This window comes from Cydia strobilella, chromosome 4, assembly GCF_947568885.1.
Source record: "Cydia strobilella chromosome 4, ilCydStro3.1, whole genome shotgun sequence".
NCBI lineage: Eukaryota > Metazoa > Arthropoda > Insecta > Lepidoptera > Tortricidae > Cydia > Cydia strobilella.
In genome coordinates, this window is record NC_086044.1 from 15,626,930 (window position 1) to 15,646,930 (window position 20,001).

Here is a 20,001-nt window from a genome sequence, read left to right on the forward strand (position 1 = left end):
GGACAGACGCGGTAGGCCGCATCTATGTAATGCTAGGTCTATGATAGGATGACGCACCGCGTCCGATAGGCGATAAGTACCGGACTACTGTCACAAGCGCTAAACTTAAGGGGCCCACTGACTATCAGTCCGCCGGACGATATCGGCCTGTCAGTTAAAACAAAAATTTGACAGTTCCGAACAACTGTAGGGCTAAAGGTCCCTCCACACTCATGCGCGAATCGCGGCGCGAACGCGAGTGTGGAGTCTAGTTCGCTAATCAGCGAAATCGGCTCCACACTCGCGTTCGAGGCTTCGCGCCGCGTAGTCTGGAGCGAGCTTAAGATGGTCGGCTCTTTATCATTTGTCACTATGCCTGTCACGTTCTAACAAATGCGTAAGTGCGAAAGTGACGCATAACAGAATAAGAATAACTACCTATAATATAGTTGGTCAAGCAAATCTTGTCAGTAAATAGGAACAAAGAAAACTATACCCATCCTTTTCTTTTGGGAGCTAGTACTAGTCTTAACATAGATAGTATGATTCTCTCTGTCAATGTTTGAAATGAGACAGTCCCTTGACATACTATAGTACCATGATTCCGCTGCTGAACTACGCGATCTATTTTTAATGCCATGATGTCACTAAACAGTAAGAACATATTATACTAATCTATGGCTCTAACACAGAATAACTAATAGTACTACCGCTCTAACCCTAACCTCTACACGATGGCCCAGCGTAGGCCAGTCCAAGGGACGCATTTATGCGTTAGAGGGAGCAAGTGATAATGCTATCTCATTCCACCGCATAGCTTTCGTCCCTTGCCCTTGGACTGGCCTACGCTGGGCCATCGTTGGCCATCGTGTAGAGGAGCCCAAATGAGGTAGGTATCGAAAAGGTTCTTAATTTTTTTGCAATTTCGTTAGCAGATAAATAAATTTAGTAGTGCATCTGACTAAATATTACAACAATTAATAGGTACGTATTACAACAAAGCGGAAGCCATTGATGGAATCATTATGGCGGAGGGGAGAAAGGTTTGGATCCCCAATATTTAATTATTGGATGGATTAACTATTTCTCGTTGTTATTCTGTACGATCAGCCAGGGAATAATAGTAGCACAGTTCAGTGTTAGAACCCAGTACCTAGTTATAGTAGAACCCTAACATTACTCACTTGAGTCACTTGCGTCTGCCCGTGAATGTGTCTGCGTGGCATTCTATGCCCTTTCCTGGGCCTCAAAACTATCCTGCTTACCATTTTTTTATGCTATATAGGGGGCAAACGAGCAGACGAAAAAAAAAGAAGAGCGTGCCTATACTCCCACCTTAAATACCGGCAACGCACTTACAACCCCTCTGGTGTTGCGGGTGACTACGGGCGGCGGTAATCGCTTACCATCAAGCGATTTGTCTGCTCGTTTTCCTCCCATATCCATTTCGTGGCACTTTTTCTTTTTTATGTTTCTCTGTTTTGTATGATTTTCTATTTGTGTGTGCTGCACTTACAAACCCTCTGGTGTTGCGGGTGACTACGGGCGGCGGTAATCGCTTACTATCAAGCGATTCGTCTGCTCGTTTCCCTCCCATATCCATTTCGTGGCACTTTTTCTTTTTTATGTTTCTCTGTTTTGTATGATTTTCTATTTGTGTGTGCTAACGAATAAATTATTTGTATTCTATTCTATATCATAAAAAAACCGGCCAAGTGCGAGTCGGACTCGCGCACTGAGGGTTCCGTACATTACACAAGTTAAACAATGTATTTTTATGTGAAACGTGAGTGAAAGGTAAATTATTGCGGTTTACGATTTATGACGTATTAAAAAAAACTACATTACTAGATCTCGTGCAAACCACTTTTCCAAGTTTGCATGGTTATGTACATCATATATTTTTTTTAGTTTTATCATTCTCTTATTTTAGAAGTTAAAGGGGGGGGGCACACATTTTACCACTTTGGAAGTGTCTCTCGCGCAAACTATTCAGTTTAGAAAAAAACGATATTAGAAACCTCAATATCATTTTTGAAGACATATCCATAGATATCCCACACGTATGGGTTTGATGAAAAAAAAAACATGAATCCATAAGGGTTCCGTTTTTTGCCATTTGGCTACAGAACCCTAAAATACGAATCGCATGATGGTTTAGCGATTATACCGTCTCCCATGGACACCCACGACACCAGAGGGGTTGTAAGGGGTTTAAATTTCATCTCAATCGATTCAGCGGTTTAAGCGCGAAGAGCTAACAGAGTTCGCATTTATAACATTACATTAGTAGGGATTTACCTAGGGCGGCGGGGCCTGACTCTTGACTAGTCCTGACGGCCCCGCCGCCCGCACAATCACAATTCATACCGCCCCCGTTGTCTTTCGTCCCCGTCCCCGTCGCTCGCGGACCATGGGAGTATCACGTACGAATTTGTCAAGCTATAAATAAATCATCGAAGCTGGTGGAATATATTTGGTTTTTTAGAGTTCTACCCGTTCAGATTACTTCAGATGCATCTCATGAACCGTGATAGCTAGACAGTTGAAATTTTCACAGATGATGTATTTCTGTTGCCGCTATAATAACAAATACTAAAAAGTACGGAACCCTCGGTGCGCGAGTCCGACTCGCACTTGGCCGGTTTTTTGTTCTTATTTACTGACAATTTGGTTTAACCAACTATAAATCCCGCAACTATAAATAATAAGAAATAAACGGTTTTGACTTATTTACAATATTGATGATGATGATGATGTATTCCTGTTATCCCTCATTAGGGACATAGGGCTCGCAGAAAAATCCTCCATTTGTCACGATCTTGAGCGGCTACTTCCAGCTCTTTCCAGTCGAATCCAGTTGAGCCAGCCTCTTTCTCAACTGATCGCCTCCATGTAGTACACGGCCTCCCCGACCGTCTACTGCCAGCCGAATTCCAGCGGAGACCCTGCTTGGCCAGATGGCTATCCGGCCTACTACGGAGTACGTGTCCGATCCAACGCCACTTCCTTCTTTCATAGTACGAACATTCCAACAGCCAATCAGTGTCCTAATTTTCGTGCCAAAGGTTGTTTTGTTTGTATCGGTCCGTTTTCTTCTTTGAGTTTCAGTAAAAAAGAGTGGTTTCAAGTATACAGGTTATTAGCCTATAGTACCCTAGACGACTAGCAGGGCTGCTGCTTCAAAGCGCGCCGCCACGCTTAGTTTGTACTCAAGAGTTTCTTCTCCTATCAAACATTTAGGAAGTATTTCTTCTCCCAAGGCCGCTGAATGCCTCTTCTAGTCAGTTTCCCGAGCTAGGTTTAATGGTTATCCCGCCATTTACTCGGTCGCCAGAGCGTCGTCTGTTGTCCAGCAGGGAACACCACGACACGGTATACGCCGCGCCGCCGCCATCCGGCGCGTGCAGGTGAGGTTGACAGTTGGGTCGGAAAGGTGTTATGCTCCGTTCTCCCCTTATTCCCCTTCCCTATTTACAATATTAGTGGTGGTAATTGCTATAACTGTTTCAAATTTTAGGTATCTATGTCAAACGGTCTCTGAGAAAAACGCATTTAACTGATTTGCAAGACCGAAGTGATCCCATAAGTGTTCCGTTTGTCAAAACAAAGTTTTGCACGGAACACTAAAAATGAAGGGCTTATGTTTACCACAAAAAAATATGTTTGGAGATTTTAAATACCATAATACCAGGATTTTCTATAAAAGTCACTTTATTAATAATTTAACACTACTATGATACCTATTACATATAACTCAGTCAGTACTTGTTTAAGAGTCTCATAAAATAGTAAATGAGAGGTAAAGTAGCACTTCTATGAACTAGTGAACTGTCAAACACGTTAAAATTGCACTTCTGGAGCTTTTTTAGGTAATTGTTTATTGCTGCAGCTGGTAGAAATATTTGATTAGCTAATTTTGGCACATCTATTTTTCTGGCCTGAAAAAAAAAAAACAACCAAATTAATAACACTAGTTGGGACAAAACGAAATTGGTGATGGTGGGGTTAGCAAAACATGCAGACACCTAACCTTTCGTATGCACATGTCAAAAAATTGCCATATAAATAGCAATCGTGACTCCAACCGTGACTTCATGTTTAAGTTGAATATCTATCTGGAGCAGATCTGCTGCTAAGCATACGAAAGGTTAAGTCTCTTAAATAAATAAAAAACATTTAAATGAAATCAAAAATCTTTGATATTTCATACCTTTTTAAGATGATTATTTGCTGAGATTGCAACTTCATAAGTACAATTTCTCATGTTCTCACTATCCCGACATCTCAGCACATCTTCTTGAGAAACATTATGCTTCATTAACAAATCCATGGGTACATATACCATTTTATAATGACTAGACATAGGTATAGATCTGTAATCAATCAATTAACCACAATCTATAAATAATCATCATATTGTAACTATTTATAGCTACTTCTTCTTTGTGGAGGTACATATATCAAAAATATTATAGGTAAGTATAATTTCCACTATACAAATACCTAAGTATCATTTTTAGGCAAACACTAATATAATAATCCAGCAAAAACAAAGTAATTACGAGTCCATGTATCTAAATAGAACATTCATTCTATTTTATGCATACCAACATCTTAGGGAGTGAATCTATCACTGTAAAACCAATCTCTACACTGTAACACATACCTTAGCATATTGGCCAGTCCTTGGGCTTTACCTAAATGGGATGCTGCATGATCAGCATGCAAGTTCTGAACGCCCGCCAACCAGAGTATTGTATAATATATCGCTGATACACTGTCATCGGTGTATTTCTCTAAATCAGCTAGGCTACCAAAATATTTTGCTTTCATTAATCTCTGTCTGGAGTCAACGAGTTTTTGCAAATGTCTCTTTGGTATTTTGTAGACACTACAGACCTACAACATAAAGGTATAAATTTACTGATTTGTTTGATCTAAATGATTTAATGTTGACAAAACGGAAAGAGAACCCTTAATAAAAGAGAAATTCAAAGAAGATCTTTGGAATGAAAATACATATCAATACTATTAAGGAAAATTAACTTACCTTAAATAACTCTTGAGCAACAGGGTTAGCTGGAACCTGACTTAGACTTTGATCCTTCTTATAAATGTCCTTCAAAGTGTCTTGCCAAAATTGCATCCGCATCATTGCAATTTGTGGATCTGTAGCTTGGTCTTGGACCCTGGCAATTTCTACATTGAATGCTCTGACCACAAGCGCCGGTGAACGGAGAGCTTTTGTCATAAGTAGTGTCGCCAGAAAATTTTCATAATCATGCGATCTATCTGTGAAAGAAGACAGAAGTACCAGAATATGTTGTTTATCTGAGAGATCACAAAGAAATTAAATTAAAAAAAGTTATTTACTTTACTATATTTGCACAATAATTAACAGAATCTACATTGGAAGTAGGAGTTGTAGTTAGCGTTCGTATTTTAGCATATTGCACCGTCTTCAAAGTTTGTGTCAATAATTTACTCATATTTTTCCTTGTTAAAAACATTGTGTTTTCTGATGTTGCTTCTTTTCAGGTTCCAACTTTCCCTACCATAAAATTTATTTGTTTTTAATAATTTTATTAATGTTTTTAGGTTATGTTTTGAAGATAAATGTCAAAATTAAAAAGTATTGATTGACTTTTGACATTTCAATTGTGTGCTGCCAGTAGTCAAATAATTGCAAGAATACGTAATCGATTTGAAAGTATAGTTGGTCAAACAAATCTTGTTAGTAGAAGATTATTGCATTTCTGTACTTTGTGAAATATGGTTTCAATAAATAAGCTGATACGTTTTTACTATTTTTTTATTTAACAAATGTGCATAAAATAATAAAAATCATTGTGTTCCTTTAGGAAAACACGATGCAAGTGAAACTTTTTTTCGTATTGGCATTTAACTGAAATTTTCCGAAATTTAAATCTAAAACGAACATTACACAAAATAAAAATAAGAAAAAAACTAAATAAATAATTAATTTTATTTGATTAAAAAACATTAATTTTTAAAATAAAATAATAAAAAATGTTAAAATATAATTTTCTATAATTATACAAGGCACTTCAATTAAGCGTATTCATTTTAGAATGTAAGTTTATGTCCCATTTGGAGAAAAAAATATTCACTACACTGGCAACATTTATAAGAAATGGCGGCTGACGAGAATTTGGATTTATGCTCAGAATAATGACTATAGTATAGAAGTCGGGCAAAAATGCTTCGCAAATATGTATACCCGTACTTTACTTCCTTACGAATTAGATAATGTGCCGAAAAGAGATGCATATATGCTTGTTATTTCTCATTTACGTACGGTGTCATAAGTTTGATAATTTGCTAGGGATGTAACTGTGTCGACTTTTTATATCGATAAATTATGCATAAGTTTATGTGCAGTGTAAAAGAATAATCACGAAATTGGCAAATTGATAATAGTCTGGCTAATGAAAGTTGAACCTGAAAAAACGCGGCAATTTCAAGAAATCTGTAGCAGGCGGCTCGTTGAAATGAAATGAAATGCGTTGAATACAAGGATTGCATAACTTTTATACTTTTTATAATTTTCATATTCTAAAAATCATTAAAAAGTATAAAAATTATGCAATCCTTGGAATCAAAGAGCCGCCTGATATGAGGATTAATGCATGTACCTAATATAGCTTTTATCTCATTTGCAGTCTACCACTCAGAACCGTCTAACTAAACCTCTCGTTTTTTTATCATTGGAAAGAAGGTGAGCGATCTTAACGTGTCGTTTTATCGAAAAACACTTTGAAAATAAGTCACAACAAATATAATATACGATCATTTACATACCTTTGCTTTCATAAGTAAAATATTGCTATATTTATAAAAAAAAACTTGCCAATAAAAAGACACGTGGAAATGGTTTTCCGTTTTTTCTAATGCTAAAAGACTAAGTATAGTTTCTAGTCATGTATGTACCAAATAGGAAATGAAAAAAAAAAAACGTTCGTGTAATATTTTTTTTTTAATTTAATAATAGGGAATATTACGTGAAACTCGGCGTAGGTGGCGCCACTATCACAATCTGAGGCTCTATCGCGAAACAAGAAAATCGAACTTTCGTTATCTAACATCTCTGTCACTCTTGCGTATTCGAGCGATAAAGAGGCAGCTAGATAACGAAATTTCGGATTCGAGTTTTCCGGTAGGTCCCCTGAAAACTTGTCAAAAACCTGTTAAATAATAATAATAAAATTCTTTATTTCAGGCCAGATTGCCCGTAGATTGTTAGTTATATACAGACTTATAATATTAGAGTTAGTACATCTTAACCTAGGTATTACAGTGCCCCCCCCCCCCGCGGGTTGCTCACCTTGTCGTGGTGGAGGGGCTTAGTAACCGTGGCTTGGTCACCCACGGTGAAGCGAAGAGGCAACCAGGGCCGGCCAGTTTGGGTCGCGGGCTGGCCCGAGGAGGACGCTCCAAGTGGGCTGGTTAAGCCCGCTTGTGATGCGCCGAAGGTGGACCGTCGAGGAAGAGGAGTGTCGGTATTGCGGTAAGCCGTTCTCCCTATCTTCGGCGGCCGAGGTGGGATCGCAGGGGAAGAGGAGTGATGGTATTTCGATGCGCCACTCTCCCTATCCCCTGCGAACTTGGCGGGGCCGTTCCGCTGTAGCGGCGTTGGTGGGGCTGCAGAGGAAGAGGAGTGTCGGTGTTACGTTGTGCCGTTCTCCCTGTCCTCTGCAGCCGAGTTGTGGTTTTGCGGCAGAACCATAGACCTGATCTGTCGCCGGGCGCCGGGGAAATTCCTGGCGCCCGTGGCTTCCTTGTGGCGGGCTCGGGGGGGTCCGCTACAATACAGAATGGAAGCCGAGGAGGAAGGCGCGTCTTACCATCTGGCGCGCCTAGCGTGAAGGGCCTTCGGGCATCCGCGAAGGAGCCGCGCTCGTGGGCGGCTGCCGCCGGTGGGGTCGCAGATGACAAGCGCAAGCGTTCCTGTAACCCCACCAATAGGGCGGCGAGGCGGCATATGGGGGGTTTTTTAGTGGGTACACCGTGGGCCTCATTAGCCTAGACGGGAGTCCCACATAACCACTGGGGTCACCCCCCGCACCCGGGTGGTATGCGTAATGCATTTTTCCCTCCTAACAAAAAAAAAAAAAAAAAGGTATTACAGTGCTCCCCCCGCGGGTTGCTCACCTTGTCGTGGTGGAGGGGCTTAGTAACCGTGGCTTGGTCACCCACGGTGAAACGAAGAGGCAACCAGGGCCGGCCTGTTTGGGTCGCGGGCTGGCCCGAGGAGGACGCTCCAAGTGGGCTGGTTAAGCCCGCTTGTGATGCGCCGAAGGTGGACCGTCGAGGAAGAGGAGTGTCGGTATTGCGGTAAGCCGTTCTCCCTATCTTCGGCGGCCGAGGTGGAATCGCAGGGGAAGAGGAGTGATGGTATTTCGATGCGCCACTCTCCCTATCCCCTGCGAACTTGGCGGGGCCGTTCCGCTGTAGCGGCGTTGGTGGGGCTGCAGAGGAAGAGGAGTGTCGGTGTTACGTTGTGCCGTTCTCCCTGTCCTCTGCAGCCGAGTTGTGGTTTTGCGGCAGAACCATAGACCTGATCTGTCGCCGGGCGCCGGGGAAATTCCTGGCGCCCGTGGCTTCATTGTGGCGGGCTCGGGGGGGTCCGCTACAATACAGAATGGAAGCCGAGGAGGAAGGCGCGTCTTACCATCTGGCGCGCCTAGCGTGAAGGGCCTTCGGGCATCCGCGAAGGAGCCGCGCTCGTGGGCGGCTGCCGCCGGTGGGGTCGCAGATGACAAGCGCAAGCGTTCCTGTAACCCCACCAATAGGGCGGCGAGGCGGCATATGGGGGGTTTTTTAGTGGGTACACCGTGGGCCTCATTAGCCTAGACGGGAGTCCCACATAACCACTCAGGTCACCCCCCGCACCCGGGTGGTATGCGTAATGCATTTTTCCCTCCTAACAAAAAAAAAAAAGGTATTACAGTGCTGGTGGCCTAGCGGTAAGAGCGTGCGACTTGCAATCCGAAGGTCGCAGGTTCAAACCCTGGCTCGTACCAATGAGTTTTTCGGAACTTATGTACGAAATATCGTTTGATATTTACCAGTCGCTTTTCGGTGAAGGAAAACATCATGAGGAAACCGGACTAATCCCAACAAGGCCTAGTTTCCCCTCTGGGTTGGAAGGTCAGATGGCAGTCGCTTTCGTAAAAACTAGTGCCTACGCCAAATCTTGGGATTAGTTGCCAAGCGGACCCCAGGCTCCTATGAGCCGTGGCAAAATGCCGGGACAACGCGAGGAAGAAGAGAACCTAGGTATTACAGTTTTATTTACTTATTTGGGGTCCCGGTAAACAGGACGATGAGCCGAAGCTAGGTACAGTATGAATAAGTTACTCTACGGTGCACTAAAAAAGCTAGTGCTGCACTCTGGTGGCAGAACATTGCAGTAATATCCTCTATTCCTCGTCCTTTGGAAATCTGAAATAAAAAGTTGAGTTTTGTGAGATATTATTGATGAATGTTCCTTTTATTAATATTGTTGGTTTACACAATATTAATAAAAGGAACATTCATCAATGATCATTAATGTCTTTTTTATTAGGGTTTCGTACCCAAAGGGTAAAAACGGAACCCTATTACTAATACTTCGCTGTCCGTCTGTCTGTCACCAGGCCGTATCTCATGAACCGTCATAGCTAGACACTTGAAATTTTCACAGATGATGTATTTCTGTTGCCGCTATAACAACAAATACTAAAAAGTACGGAACCCTTGGTGCGCGCGTCCGACCCGCACGACCGGTTTTTAGTATTATACTAGAGTCTGGCAAACACAATCTGTCAGTAAGTAAGAACAAAGAACACTATAGGTACAGTCGAAGGCAAAAATATCGATCCAGACAAATGGCTCAAAAATATGTGAACACGATTTTATTGTCTGAGCGTACACATATTTTTGAGACTTTGGGAATGTATATATATTTATGCCCTTGACTGTACTCATCAATTAAAATGAGACAGTCCTGGGCCAAACTATAAGAAAGCTGTAAATGTCGATAGGTTATTGATCTGAGGTCGATACATCACTATGCCAAAAATATAACCTTTCATACTTAGCAGAAAAGTTCGAAAATATATGCAAAAATCTATATAGACTTGAATGCAAGTAATAATTACATAAACAACATATCGATTTCAATGTTTAGGGTCAGGTCCTATAAATTAATTTCTTCATAATTGAACAAAACTCACCGATTAAAGGTTATCGGTTCGTGCGTATTTTCTTTTCTTCCTGTATGCGATTTACAGCCCTCGATCACACAAGACATTATCACAAAGGGAACTTCAAACCATTACAAATAAAAACTCAGCACGTTTTCCAACAATCTTTCAGGAACAGCAACAATATAATTAAAATAAACCAAGATGACCGCTGAAATTCCCGAAATATTTCAACTAAAATAATACGACTATGTCAAGTTGTTACAGTTGACACCTACCTGTGAAATAACGAACATATATTTTATTTGGCTGGATTATATTATAGGACCACATAGAACCATTTGACATTTTCCTCAGTTCATCTTATGATAATACTGAAAAAAAAACGAAAAAACTTGCGGATTGTTGTCTTAGACAAAAAGTAATAGCGTGTTGTGAATACGATACCTTGTACCAAGCTTTTATTTTTGCCCGACTTCTATGCTTTAGTCATTATTCTGAGGATTTATGTATTTACGATTACGTAAAAATATCACATTAAACTCGATACCAACGCGTGAAATGTAATATCAGGCGGTATGTTTTTATGATTTGATGCGTTGTGACACCCATTCACTGCACAAACAATAATCTTTCCTGTGTTTATGATTTTTAAACGGGAGGTGTACAAAAACCGATTTGACCTTTAGTACTGCGAGGGCCGTTCGAATACGATGACACGAGTGTGACGTGACGTCGCACTTGAAATGGCTTCACTAGCGATGTACGTACTAGGAATCTATGCTTTATAAATCCATGTACCAGCAAGCCAGCTTAGCCAGCTTTTTTAGTAGAAAAAGGTGGCAAATTTGTAAAATTTAGGCGCAAAGCATCGATTTTCTAATTTTTCTTTACAAGTTTAGAATTTCGCGTCTTTTTGTAGGTAGGTACTGACAAAGTTGGCTTGCCAGAGTATAGTTATTTATTATACTATGGCTCTGTGAGCTGTAGACCTTGCGTTAAGATTGATAAGCTTAAAAAATGTAAAAACAAAAAATACATCACTTGAGTCACAGGGTACTCACAATGGTCTTAACCCTTCGGGTGGCAGCACTGTTACATCAATAAGCTGTCAAGTGGCGGCGCCATTTTGCGCGAAAATGCTTAAGTGTCAGAGGGTCTGACGTAGTCTGACGGGTGGTCAATAAGAAATTGGCGGGTGTTACAAATTTGACGATTATTGTTTATTTTTGTATGAAGGTTACACATAAAACGCATGGCGCTATAATAAGAATGAGATAGGCTATTAATTACGTTGACAAACATATATTTTCGATATATGTGCAATTCGCTAGTCCTCATTTAACCTAGGCCGAGCAAAAGTTTTCCGGATTTTTATATAGAAGAGTCTAGAAATACAAAATAAAAGCACTATTTCAAAGAAAAATAATTTTATTGACAGTATTACACATGTATATACAAGGAAAGGTAATAAAATTATACCTTTGCATAAATCTTTTATTCATTACAAGCATGTCAAAGTTGGATCTGAAATCTGTCACGTAAAACATCAGTCAAAAACTGAGTAATCTTTCAAATCTTGTTTTGTTATCATTTATTAATCAAGCGTTTCAAATTATATATTTATTTTGCAGAATGCCTCATAAAATATGTATTTTCACCGACTTTAGTAACAAAACTTCCGATTTCAAAAAAAATGAGTCGATTAATATGGCACTTGAAAGCTAAAGTAGAAAGATGACCTTCGTACATTGTTTCATAATACCAAGTTCCTAAAGTTGTTCAAATTACAATTTGTAGGTTTTACAACTACATTAAATAACATTAGAAAAATTTATAAATACAATGCCTTTTTTTATTAGAAAACTGCATAACACTGTGACAAAAATCGAAAAAATTATTACTAACACTTTTTTACCAGGGCTACATTAGTATGGATACGACTTCTGATATTTTTTTTATGTTGAATGTGAACTACTAATAAGAGGTAAATTGTACAAATTTTAGCCCAGCTTAATAAAAAAAACCAGTGGTTAGCTAGATTAAAAACAAATATAGCCAAACTGAAACTTTTACGTTTTAGTTAGTTAGTTAGTATTGCTGGGCATTTTCCGCAACTCGACATCCAATGTGCCTATTTTGCGTGAAACGAGGTAGCGCTACTCTAACCACCCCAGCTCCTCCACGAAGCCGAGCAAAGTCTTCAGGTTGCTAGTTGCCTCCTTTAGTGTGCATGGATTCCCTAGGTATTTGCTCCTATATACTTCTACCTTTTTACAGTCTAGGAGAATATGTTTTGTTGTTTCTTCTTCTGCTATGCACGCTCTGCAAATGGGGCTGTCAGTTTTACCCATATTATGTAGGTGTTTGTTTAGTGTGTTATGTCCTGTTATTAATCCTACTTTTTTACGTAGTTGAATTCTTGGTGTTTTCAGTAATATTTAGTAAGCTTGTGGTTCAGTTTCGGTAGAATTTCTTTGGTTTGCCTGCATGTCTTCATTTCATTCTAGTACTTGTTGTGCAGTTGTCTGTGATGTTGTTCTAGCTGGTTGTGTATGTAGGATATTGGTAGGGGCATGATTGGCTCGGGTCCTTATGTGTTTCTGAACCTTTCCTGGCCAGTTCATCCGCTGCATCGTTTCCTCTTGATCCACTATGCCCCTTTATCCATTGTACTGTTACTTTGTTGCCTTCTTTGCTCACTTCAGTGAGACTCCGATGACATTCAAGTATAAGCTCTGAAGTAAGTTTGTCGCTGCATAGCGCTTGTAGTACCGATTTACTGTCTGACAGTATTAGTATGGTTTCGTGTTTCACTTGTCGTCTTGTAATAGCATTGCAAGCTTCTATTATTCCTACACATTCAGCTTGGAATACCGTATTGTGTTCACCAAGGGATTTTATGATGTGTATGTTCAGGTCCTCTGAGAAGACACCACATCCTGTCCCTTCATTTGTTTTTGAGCCATCTGTAAATATTCTTAGGTTTATTTGGTTTAGTCCTTCTTTCGGATCTTCTGTTAACGATATGGCGTAATCTCTCCAGAAGATCATAGTTTTTGGTATTTTGTCGATAGGCGCTTCCAGCATGGGCAGTTTTGAGATCGTATTTTTATAGATCTTCTTGTGCGATGAGCTGAAAGATGTCCATAGGTTTAGATTTTTCAAACGAAGAGCTGTGGCAGCCGCTTTTTTCTGCTTTTACGTTTGTATCTGCTAGTGCTTTAAATTAAAGTAACCAAACGCATGCAAAACTTTTACATCTAATAGGGATTATCTAATAGGGATTCAAATTATACAAAGAAACGTAGGATAAACACAGGATAGTTTTTATTCCGAAATCGTCCCATAAGAGGAAGAGGGTGAAAAGCGGGGTGTAATTGAGATAATTAATGAATTGCCTGATAATTCGTTTAAACGATTAAGCATACGCTCAAATTGAATGATTGCCATTAGACTATACCCAGGCGCTATTCTTACTCTAGCTGTGGTTACTAAGTCCACGCAGACGAAGTCACGGGCAAAATCTAGTAATATATGCATAAATGATACTTACACTAAAATAATGTATATAAGCTAAATACTTTATTTTAGTGTGTGTAAGTAGATACTTACAAAATATAAGTGCATATTTACAAAGCAAGGGGAGAAACAAACAGGTTTGTTGCAGCCCACACAGTACATAGTTGTGCGCTTTTTTTTGCATACAACACACACTAGTCGGTGGCGTCCTTTACTATGCGGTATGAACGGGTATTCAGCCAGGTGGTGTTGTCGCACGCTGTACACCTTTGTACTGGCAGAGCTGGCAGGTGGTGCATGGATCGGAAGACGTGGGGTGTGGCAATCTATTAGTTCTCTGATCAAGTGGCATCGGAATTCTCTATGAGGTATTTGGTTATTGGCTTTGAACAATATGCAGCAATATGCAGCATGTGCTGCCCCCTCTACCACCACGAGTACGCACACCTCTACTTCTGCTTCTTCCTCCTCGCGTGCGTGCACTTCATTAGAATCAAAGCAAAGCAAATAAACATAAATGCATGTTAGTACAAGCCAAATCCCTTTAGCGTAAAAAAAAACTTTAACCAAATCAAACGAGATAAAAAAAATAAACACTAAACAGAAGTATTATCCATACTTTTCTATCTTCTTTTAAAACTGAACAAAATGGCCACACTCGCGACCTTGAATCTTGAGTGTCGGTATGTGGAGTATGGCACTTTTAAATGAAATATTGTTGAGTTTTCAATTAAAATATTTTAGACTATCGTTGCCAAATAGTTAACTCAGCGATTTTAGTTTTACTTTAGGTTATTAGTATTATATATACCTAAATAAACGCCCAAATCCTCAGAACCAAACTCGTTCATGGCCCGATTCTTAGAAGTAAAATACCAAAGTAATATGTAAAAACATAACAAATGGACGGTAAAACTATTGTAAACTGTTTATTACTTACCCAGGCATATTATATTAAATCCGCATACACTTCTTTAAATAGATAAACACTTAAAATCATGTTTTATTGAGCACCAAATATTTGATGATTGCCCTGTGTCCAGACGGTTTATAAATCAATGTGTTTCTACGAATATTTATATTAGAGACACTTGTTTTTATTGCTAGAAATGTTTCTTGTGTTTTCCATAAGCTATTGATAAAGTTTACGCAGCTTAGCTGCGCGCGCAAACGTTGAATTTCCCGCCAAAATATGCAATGACCAATTGTGACCAATCCGTCGACTCCCGACGCCATAGCACTTGCGAACTTTTTAAATCGGTCGGGAGTCGACAGCTTGGCACTCGCGGATTTTTGAAATCGGTCGGGAGTCGACCGTTCGACACTCCAGTGATTAAGTGGCATAGATGCTAATGGCACTTAAATACTTTATGCCAATATTACAATTTTAAACATTTCCCAAAAAACGAAACGACAGAAAAACTATTTAACTGCTTAAACTACTCCCAAAATTTAACGAGAAACGGTTAAGAATTGCGACCTGTAGAGGGTAGAGGAGAACATCCGGACATTCGAAAGCAGTTTGCCAGTCAAAAACTCAAAACGGAGACCTACGCTAACGCTTCGGTCAATCAGTAACAGACTTCCCATTCATGGATTCTCTTCAAAATAACGTAGGTGAGCACTATTTTCTGAGGTGACCCCAACAAGATCACAACAACTGTGTCGCGTTAGTTAAGGCCCTCAGCACACGGAGCGTAAAAGCCACAGACTAAGGGTTGGTTGCACCAAACTGTTTGTCACCATTAAAGAGTATCGCGAATTTATTTTGTTACCTTTATTTACCGACATTTCGACACAGGTTTCACTGGTCGTGGTCGCGGCTAACTGACGTCCCAGCAAAATGTCAAAACAGAGATTTGTGTGACTACCCCACGAAAAGTGCATTTAAAGTTTGAGGTAGACATCACATTTTCAAACTACCCACTACACATAAAAGTTAATTGTTGTCAATAGTACGACACAGTTATTACTAATTATTGGTAGTTATTGTTAATTATTGTCAGTTAGCCGCGACCACGACCAGTGAAACCTGTGTCGAAACGTCGGTAAATAAAGGTAACAAAATAAATTCGCGATAGACCCATTTCTAAATGTGATTTAATATGTGTTCAAACCGCGAAAGTTTTAAATGTTATACCATTAAAGAGTTCGCTAAATTGTATTGTATGGAAAGTTTCATAGTAAACCGCCGCGGCGCGCCGGGTGACGTTGATCAGGCTGTCAAGTGCGGATGGTGCAACTGGCACTTAGTAATAGTATTATCATACCTAAAGTCGTTCAGTCATTTTAAACGCGTGTTATTTGTAATGCGTCTTCGGGCTCAGTAAGGCGAACCAGGAACCAGTATAAAGAACGACCTCGGACCCGTAGCAACTAAGCGTAATCAAATACCACACGTATAATGACTCGTCTAAAACGAAGTGCTCGGTAATTTATGGAAAAACCAAACTAGGAGCAAAAGATGAATGAAATTAATATCAATGCGTATTGCGTATGCGTGTCAATTTTCAATAACAAAAACAAGAGCTAAACGTAAACATTGCACAAATAACATGTACAAAGTTCGAAACAACATTAAAGATCCATTTATTGGATACGAAAACGTCTAGTCGTCTATATAATATGGGGAAAGCTCGGGTAAAAATTATATAATCTCCTTAGGATCCTTGTTTTATTGGTTGTACATTATCAATTCCGCTTCACACAATATCCATCCATCTAGTTTACAGCTAATGCCGGCATAAGATAAATCACAAATCTCTTTTTAATTATGTAAGTATCACAGCGGCGTCTACTCTTCCGTTTTTTTTTAATGGCCTCTGAAGAGGCCATGTTCAGAACTGAAGTTCTGAACATGGAGACTATATAAAGGAGCCAAATCTCTATGTATGAAAAGTGTCCATCAAAAAACAGTAATTAGGCGGCGCCACCATACACCGAAATACTACCAAAAACAACCTACGTAATTTGGTCGGGTTATTTGTTGCCTTGTATGTGCTTGTATGGTTCATGTTATACTCATGTCCCAGAGCCTAACTAGCGCCACTAGAGAGATCAGGAACTATTATTTAAAGCTGAAAGCGGTCACTTTTGCAACAATTCTGCCATAAGAGGTTGGCATCTTTTCTATACCATCCATAGTTCTGAAGTTCTGATCTGTCACATTTTCCCGCGCATCGCGCTTAAGTTTTTTTTAAAAGGTCTCCCACTAATAAGACGCGTTCACATTTACATACAATGTGATATTAAGATAAAACATAAAACTATAGTTGGTCAAGCAAATCTTGTCAGTAAATAAGAACTGAAAAAACTACACTCATCCCCTTCTTCTAGGCGCCAGCACCAGTGCAAGACAAAGAGAGTATGACTCTCTCCTTCTACGCTCGAAATGAGACAGTCCCTTGACAAAGTATAAAATTAACTACGGATGCGATGTTGGAACCTAACAATTGTGTCAATATTGTTAATTGTAGAAATATTATAGCTAGGTAGAGTTAGACCAAGAAAAGTCTGCAACGATTTTGATAGTACACATAGTGCGTTCTTTATACGCATAGACCTAGCATTACATAGATGCGGCCTACCGCGTGCGCCCGTAAGGGATAGACATAGATGACGTCATAAACGTGGGGATACCATATTGGTAAAAATTACCCCAATATTTGATATCACGTTGGGGCGATTACCCTGGAGGCAAAGTTTGACGGTATTAAAATTGTTGAATAAAATGTCAATGGGCCGTTCTTTTTAGGCGTATGAACAATGAAATACCTCCTATAATTCGCGCAGCGCAGGTGGTACAAAACTAAACACGTTTAGTAAATAAAACGTAAAATAAAATGTATTATGAGTTTTAATTTTATGAAATCACAATCAGATTATTCACACCAATTAATATACACCACATTTAATCTTCACAACATTTGTTTATTTTATTTTTTGGAATTAGAAATACGAAAAAACTTAGGTCAAAATTACCCATAAAATTATGATATTTTCATCTGGTATCCCTAACATGATTGTTATGCAGCTAAATTAAGAAGAAGATTAAAAACGGCTGACCTCAGACTCGTCTGAGTAGCTGACATATTACCACAAACAACCTACGTAATTTGGGCGGATAATTTTACAAATAATGTTTTGTTAATTTGCGTAAATAATTGTGATATTTTTATTGAAATCGTTTGATTCTACATTGCTTTGAGTGTAACGTAATTTTACGATGTTATTCTCACACATTGCGTTAAGAGGAAGGTGTAAAATACCGTTCTTACGTGTGAAAGGTTATGTTCTCATATTTTTGCTCAGAGCGGCTATTACAGCCTATTACAGAACAATTCACCATTATTTTATCAATTCAAAACGCTAACCATCACTATGTTTTATAAGAGAAAGCACAATTTCATAGAAAATAGAAAACAACAATAATTAAACAAGCAACGAAGAAGCATGACATGTCACGTTCTTATTTGTTTGCCACAATTTCGGTTGTGGCAGCGGTGGAAAAGTGAAACTATGACAAAGACAAAAAGTAATATATTGCTCTCTGTCACTACTACTGAAAGATACATAAGACTATCCCGTTCGGTCATTTCGCCCCACCCCTCATGACCGATCCATGTTACAGATCCATGTTGCAGTTTCAAAATTCAAAATTTAAAAATTCAAAATTGTTTATTGCATTCAAAAACTTTACAAATATTACAGTGGCTGGTATCTCCTTTTAAGTTATTTACAAAATAACCTGTGCTAGGACCCTAACCACGGAGTTTATTAATTCGTGGTGTAGACACATCTTGCGTCGACACAGTATTTTCCGGTCACAAAACGGTCGCAGTGTGGTCGCCGTTACGTCGTCGTTACCAAAATGGGGAAGGCTCGACACAGACACATTTCAGTCACAAAGTGTCGTCGCCGTGTGCACACATTGTTACCAGTTTGCGACTAGTTATCCCAAAATCATTCGTTCATTTTGTTCGTTTCAAATGGGAACTGTCAGATGGAAATATACTTCTTCTTCTTCTTCTTCTTCTTCTTTTAAAATTATGGCTTCAGCCCAGTGGGACTATTTCGCCAGTATCAAGGTATTGAGAGGTTTACAAACGACAAAAATTGTACGGTTGTACAAGACAGTGTACGGTGATTTGTTAGCTCTTGTAAATCGATAGCTAGACTTTACAAGAAGCACGTGGACTACCGGCCGTTGACTCCAAGATGTTGGTTAAACGCGCTTCAAAATTAATTCTCCATTCACTGCACACTACCACATTAGTTTACTGTATAATAAGCTATCGATATTACACTTTAAACAATATTAATAAGCAAAAAACAAAGTAATTAATCACGATGCTAACTATCAAGATGGCGCTCGAACCGGAAGTCCCGGAAATATACTTAAATAAAAATAAACAAGTGACAAACGCCATCGCTAAGAAGGATTTATAAGACGTAAGTATTTATTGTTTGCATTTATATTACATTATGGCTTTAAATACTATGGGAAATTAAACTGCTCGAGTGATTTGATTAACTAGGTGTAATTTTATCAACGCGCGATTTTAGTTTAGCCAGAAATGAAATTATTTACTTCTTAGTGCATGTGTTCATAACTACATTATTTGATGCAATTTTAGTGCTCCGATGCATATACTATACCTAAATAATAAAAATAACGCTTTACATACTACTAAACTTGGTAATTATGATGTAAAAATATGAGAAAAATTCCAGTCACAAAGTAGTCGCAATGTTACGACTCTGTGTAGACACTGTGTAGACATATGTCAAAAGTAGTAACAAAGTTACTGGATTTGCAAAATGGCTTTTTGTACTCATTTGTTTTCAGATCGGTGTTGCCAGATCGTACCTTTTAGTACGATTTTACGTACTTTTTGAATAGCATACGGTGTACTTAAAACGTACCCCGCCCAAAACCGTACTAAAATCGTACTTTTTGGCTAAATCGCACATTTTAGTACGATTTTACGTACTTTTCGTATGAGCGGTTCAAAAATATCCTATAATGGCGTAGAAATTATAGTGATAGACCAAAAAAGTACGATTTATTTGCGTAAAAATTTGTGACTTTTTTGTTTTGGTATTTCTGTTTACTATTTTGCATATTAATACTGTTCCTTTTGCCCCGAGAAAAACAAACTAAACATAGTTTTTTGCCCAACGTAACCGCAAGTTATCTTTATTTTCAGATCTAACCAATTGCTACAGAATACAAATGACAAAGAAAAGAAGCAAGAAGGAAATAAAACAAACAAAAATACAAATGATT

The 20,001-nt window shown here is 39.1% G+C and overlaps 1 protein-coding gene and 1 long non-coding RNA gene across 4 annotated transcripts in view; both read right to left on the minus strand.

Annotated features, from left to right (window-relative positions):
• LOC134740667 (uncharacterized) overlaps positions 1-2,073 on the minus strand; it is a 34,548-nt gene extending 32,475 nt beyond the window's left edge. Inside the window, exon 1 of the long non-coding RNA XR_010127828.1 lies at positions 2,001-2,073. This is a non-coding gene — a long non-coding RNA (uncharacterized LOC134740667). The remainder of the gene's footprint in view (positions 1-2,000) is intronic.
• Positions 2,074-3,671: 1,598 nt separating this feature from the next.
• On the minus strand, positions 3,672-15,507 carry LOC134741167 (NADH dehydrogenase (ubiquinone) complex I, assembly factor 6). 3 transcript variants are annotated; one of them, XM_063673939.1, is made up of 5 exons: positions 15,488-15,507; positions 5,033-5,270; positions 4,649-4,881; positions 4,193-4,355; positions 3,672-3,920 (listed from the first exon to the last, which is right to left on the minus strand). In XM_063673939.1, exons 2-5 carry the CDS (start codon positions 5,231-5,233, stop codon positions 3,741-3,743), a joined length of 777 nt encoding a protein of 258 aa, XP_063530009.1. In that variant the 5' UTR covers positions 5,234-5,270; positions 15,488-15,507; the 3' UTR covers positions 3,672-3,740. The 3 variants fall into 3 exon arrangements, with proteins under 3 accessions (XP_063530009.1, XP_063530008.1, XP_063530007.1); XM_063673938.1 differs by lacking the exon at positions 15,488-15,507 and adding an exon at positions 5,356-5,624 and having other exon boundaries at positions 5,033-5,274; XM_063673937.1 differs by lacking the exon at positions 15,488-15,507 and adding an exon at positions 5,356-5,623.
• Between the last annotated feature and the right edge of the window lie 4,494 nt (positions 15,508-20,001).

Coding starts and splice junctions, on each gene's coding strand:
- LOC134741167 (XM_063673937.1), bottom strand. CDS start 5,492: ATGTTTTTAACAAGGAAAAATATGAGTAAATTATTGACACAAACTTTG. Junction 5,271..5,355: donor TATTGTGCAAATATAGTAAA/GTAAATAACTTT, acceptor TTTCACAGATAG/ATCGCATGATTATGAAAATT. Junction 4,356..4,648: donor GGACTGGCCAATATGCTAAG/GTATGTGTTACA, acceptor GATTGATTACAG/ATCTATACCTATGTCTAGTC.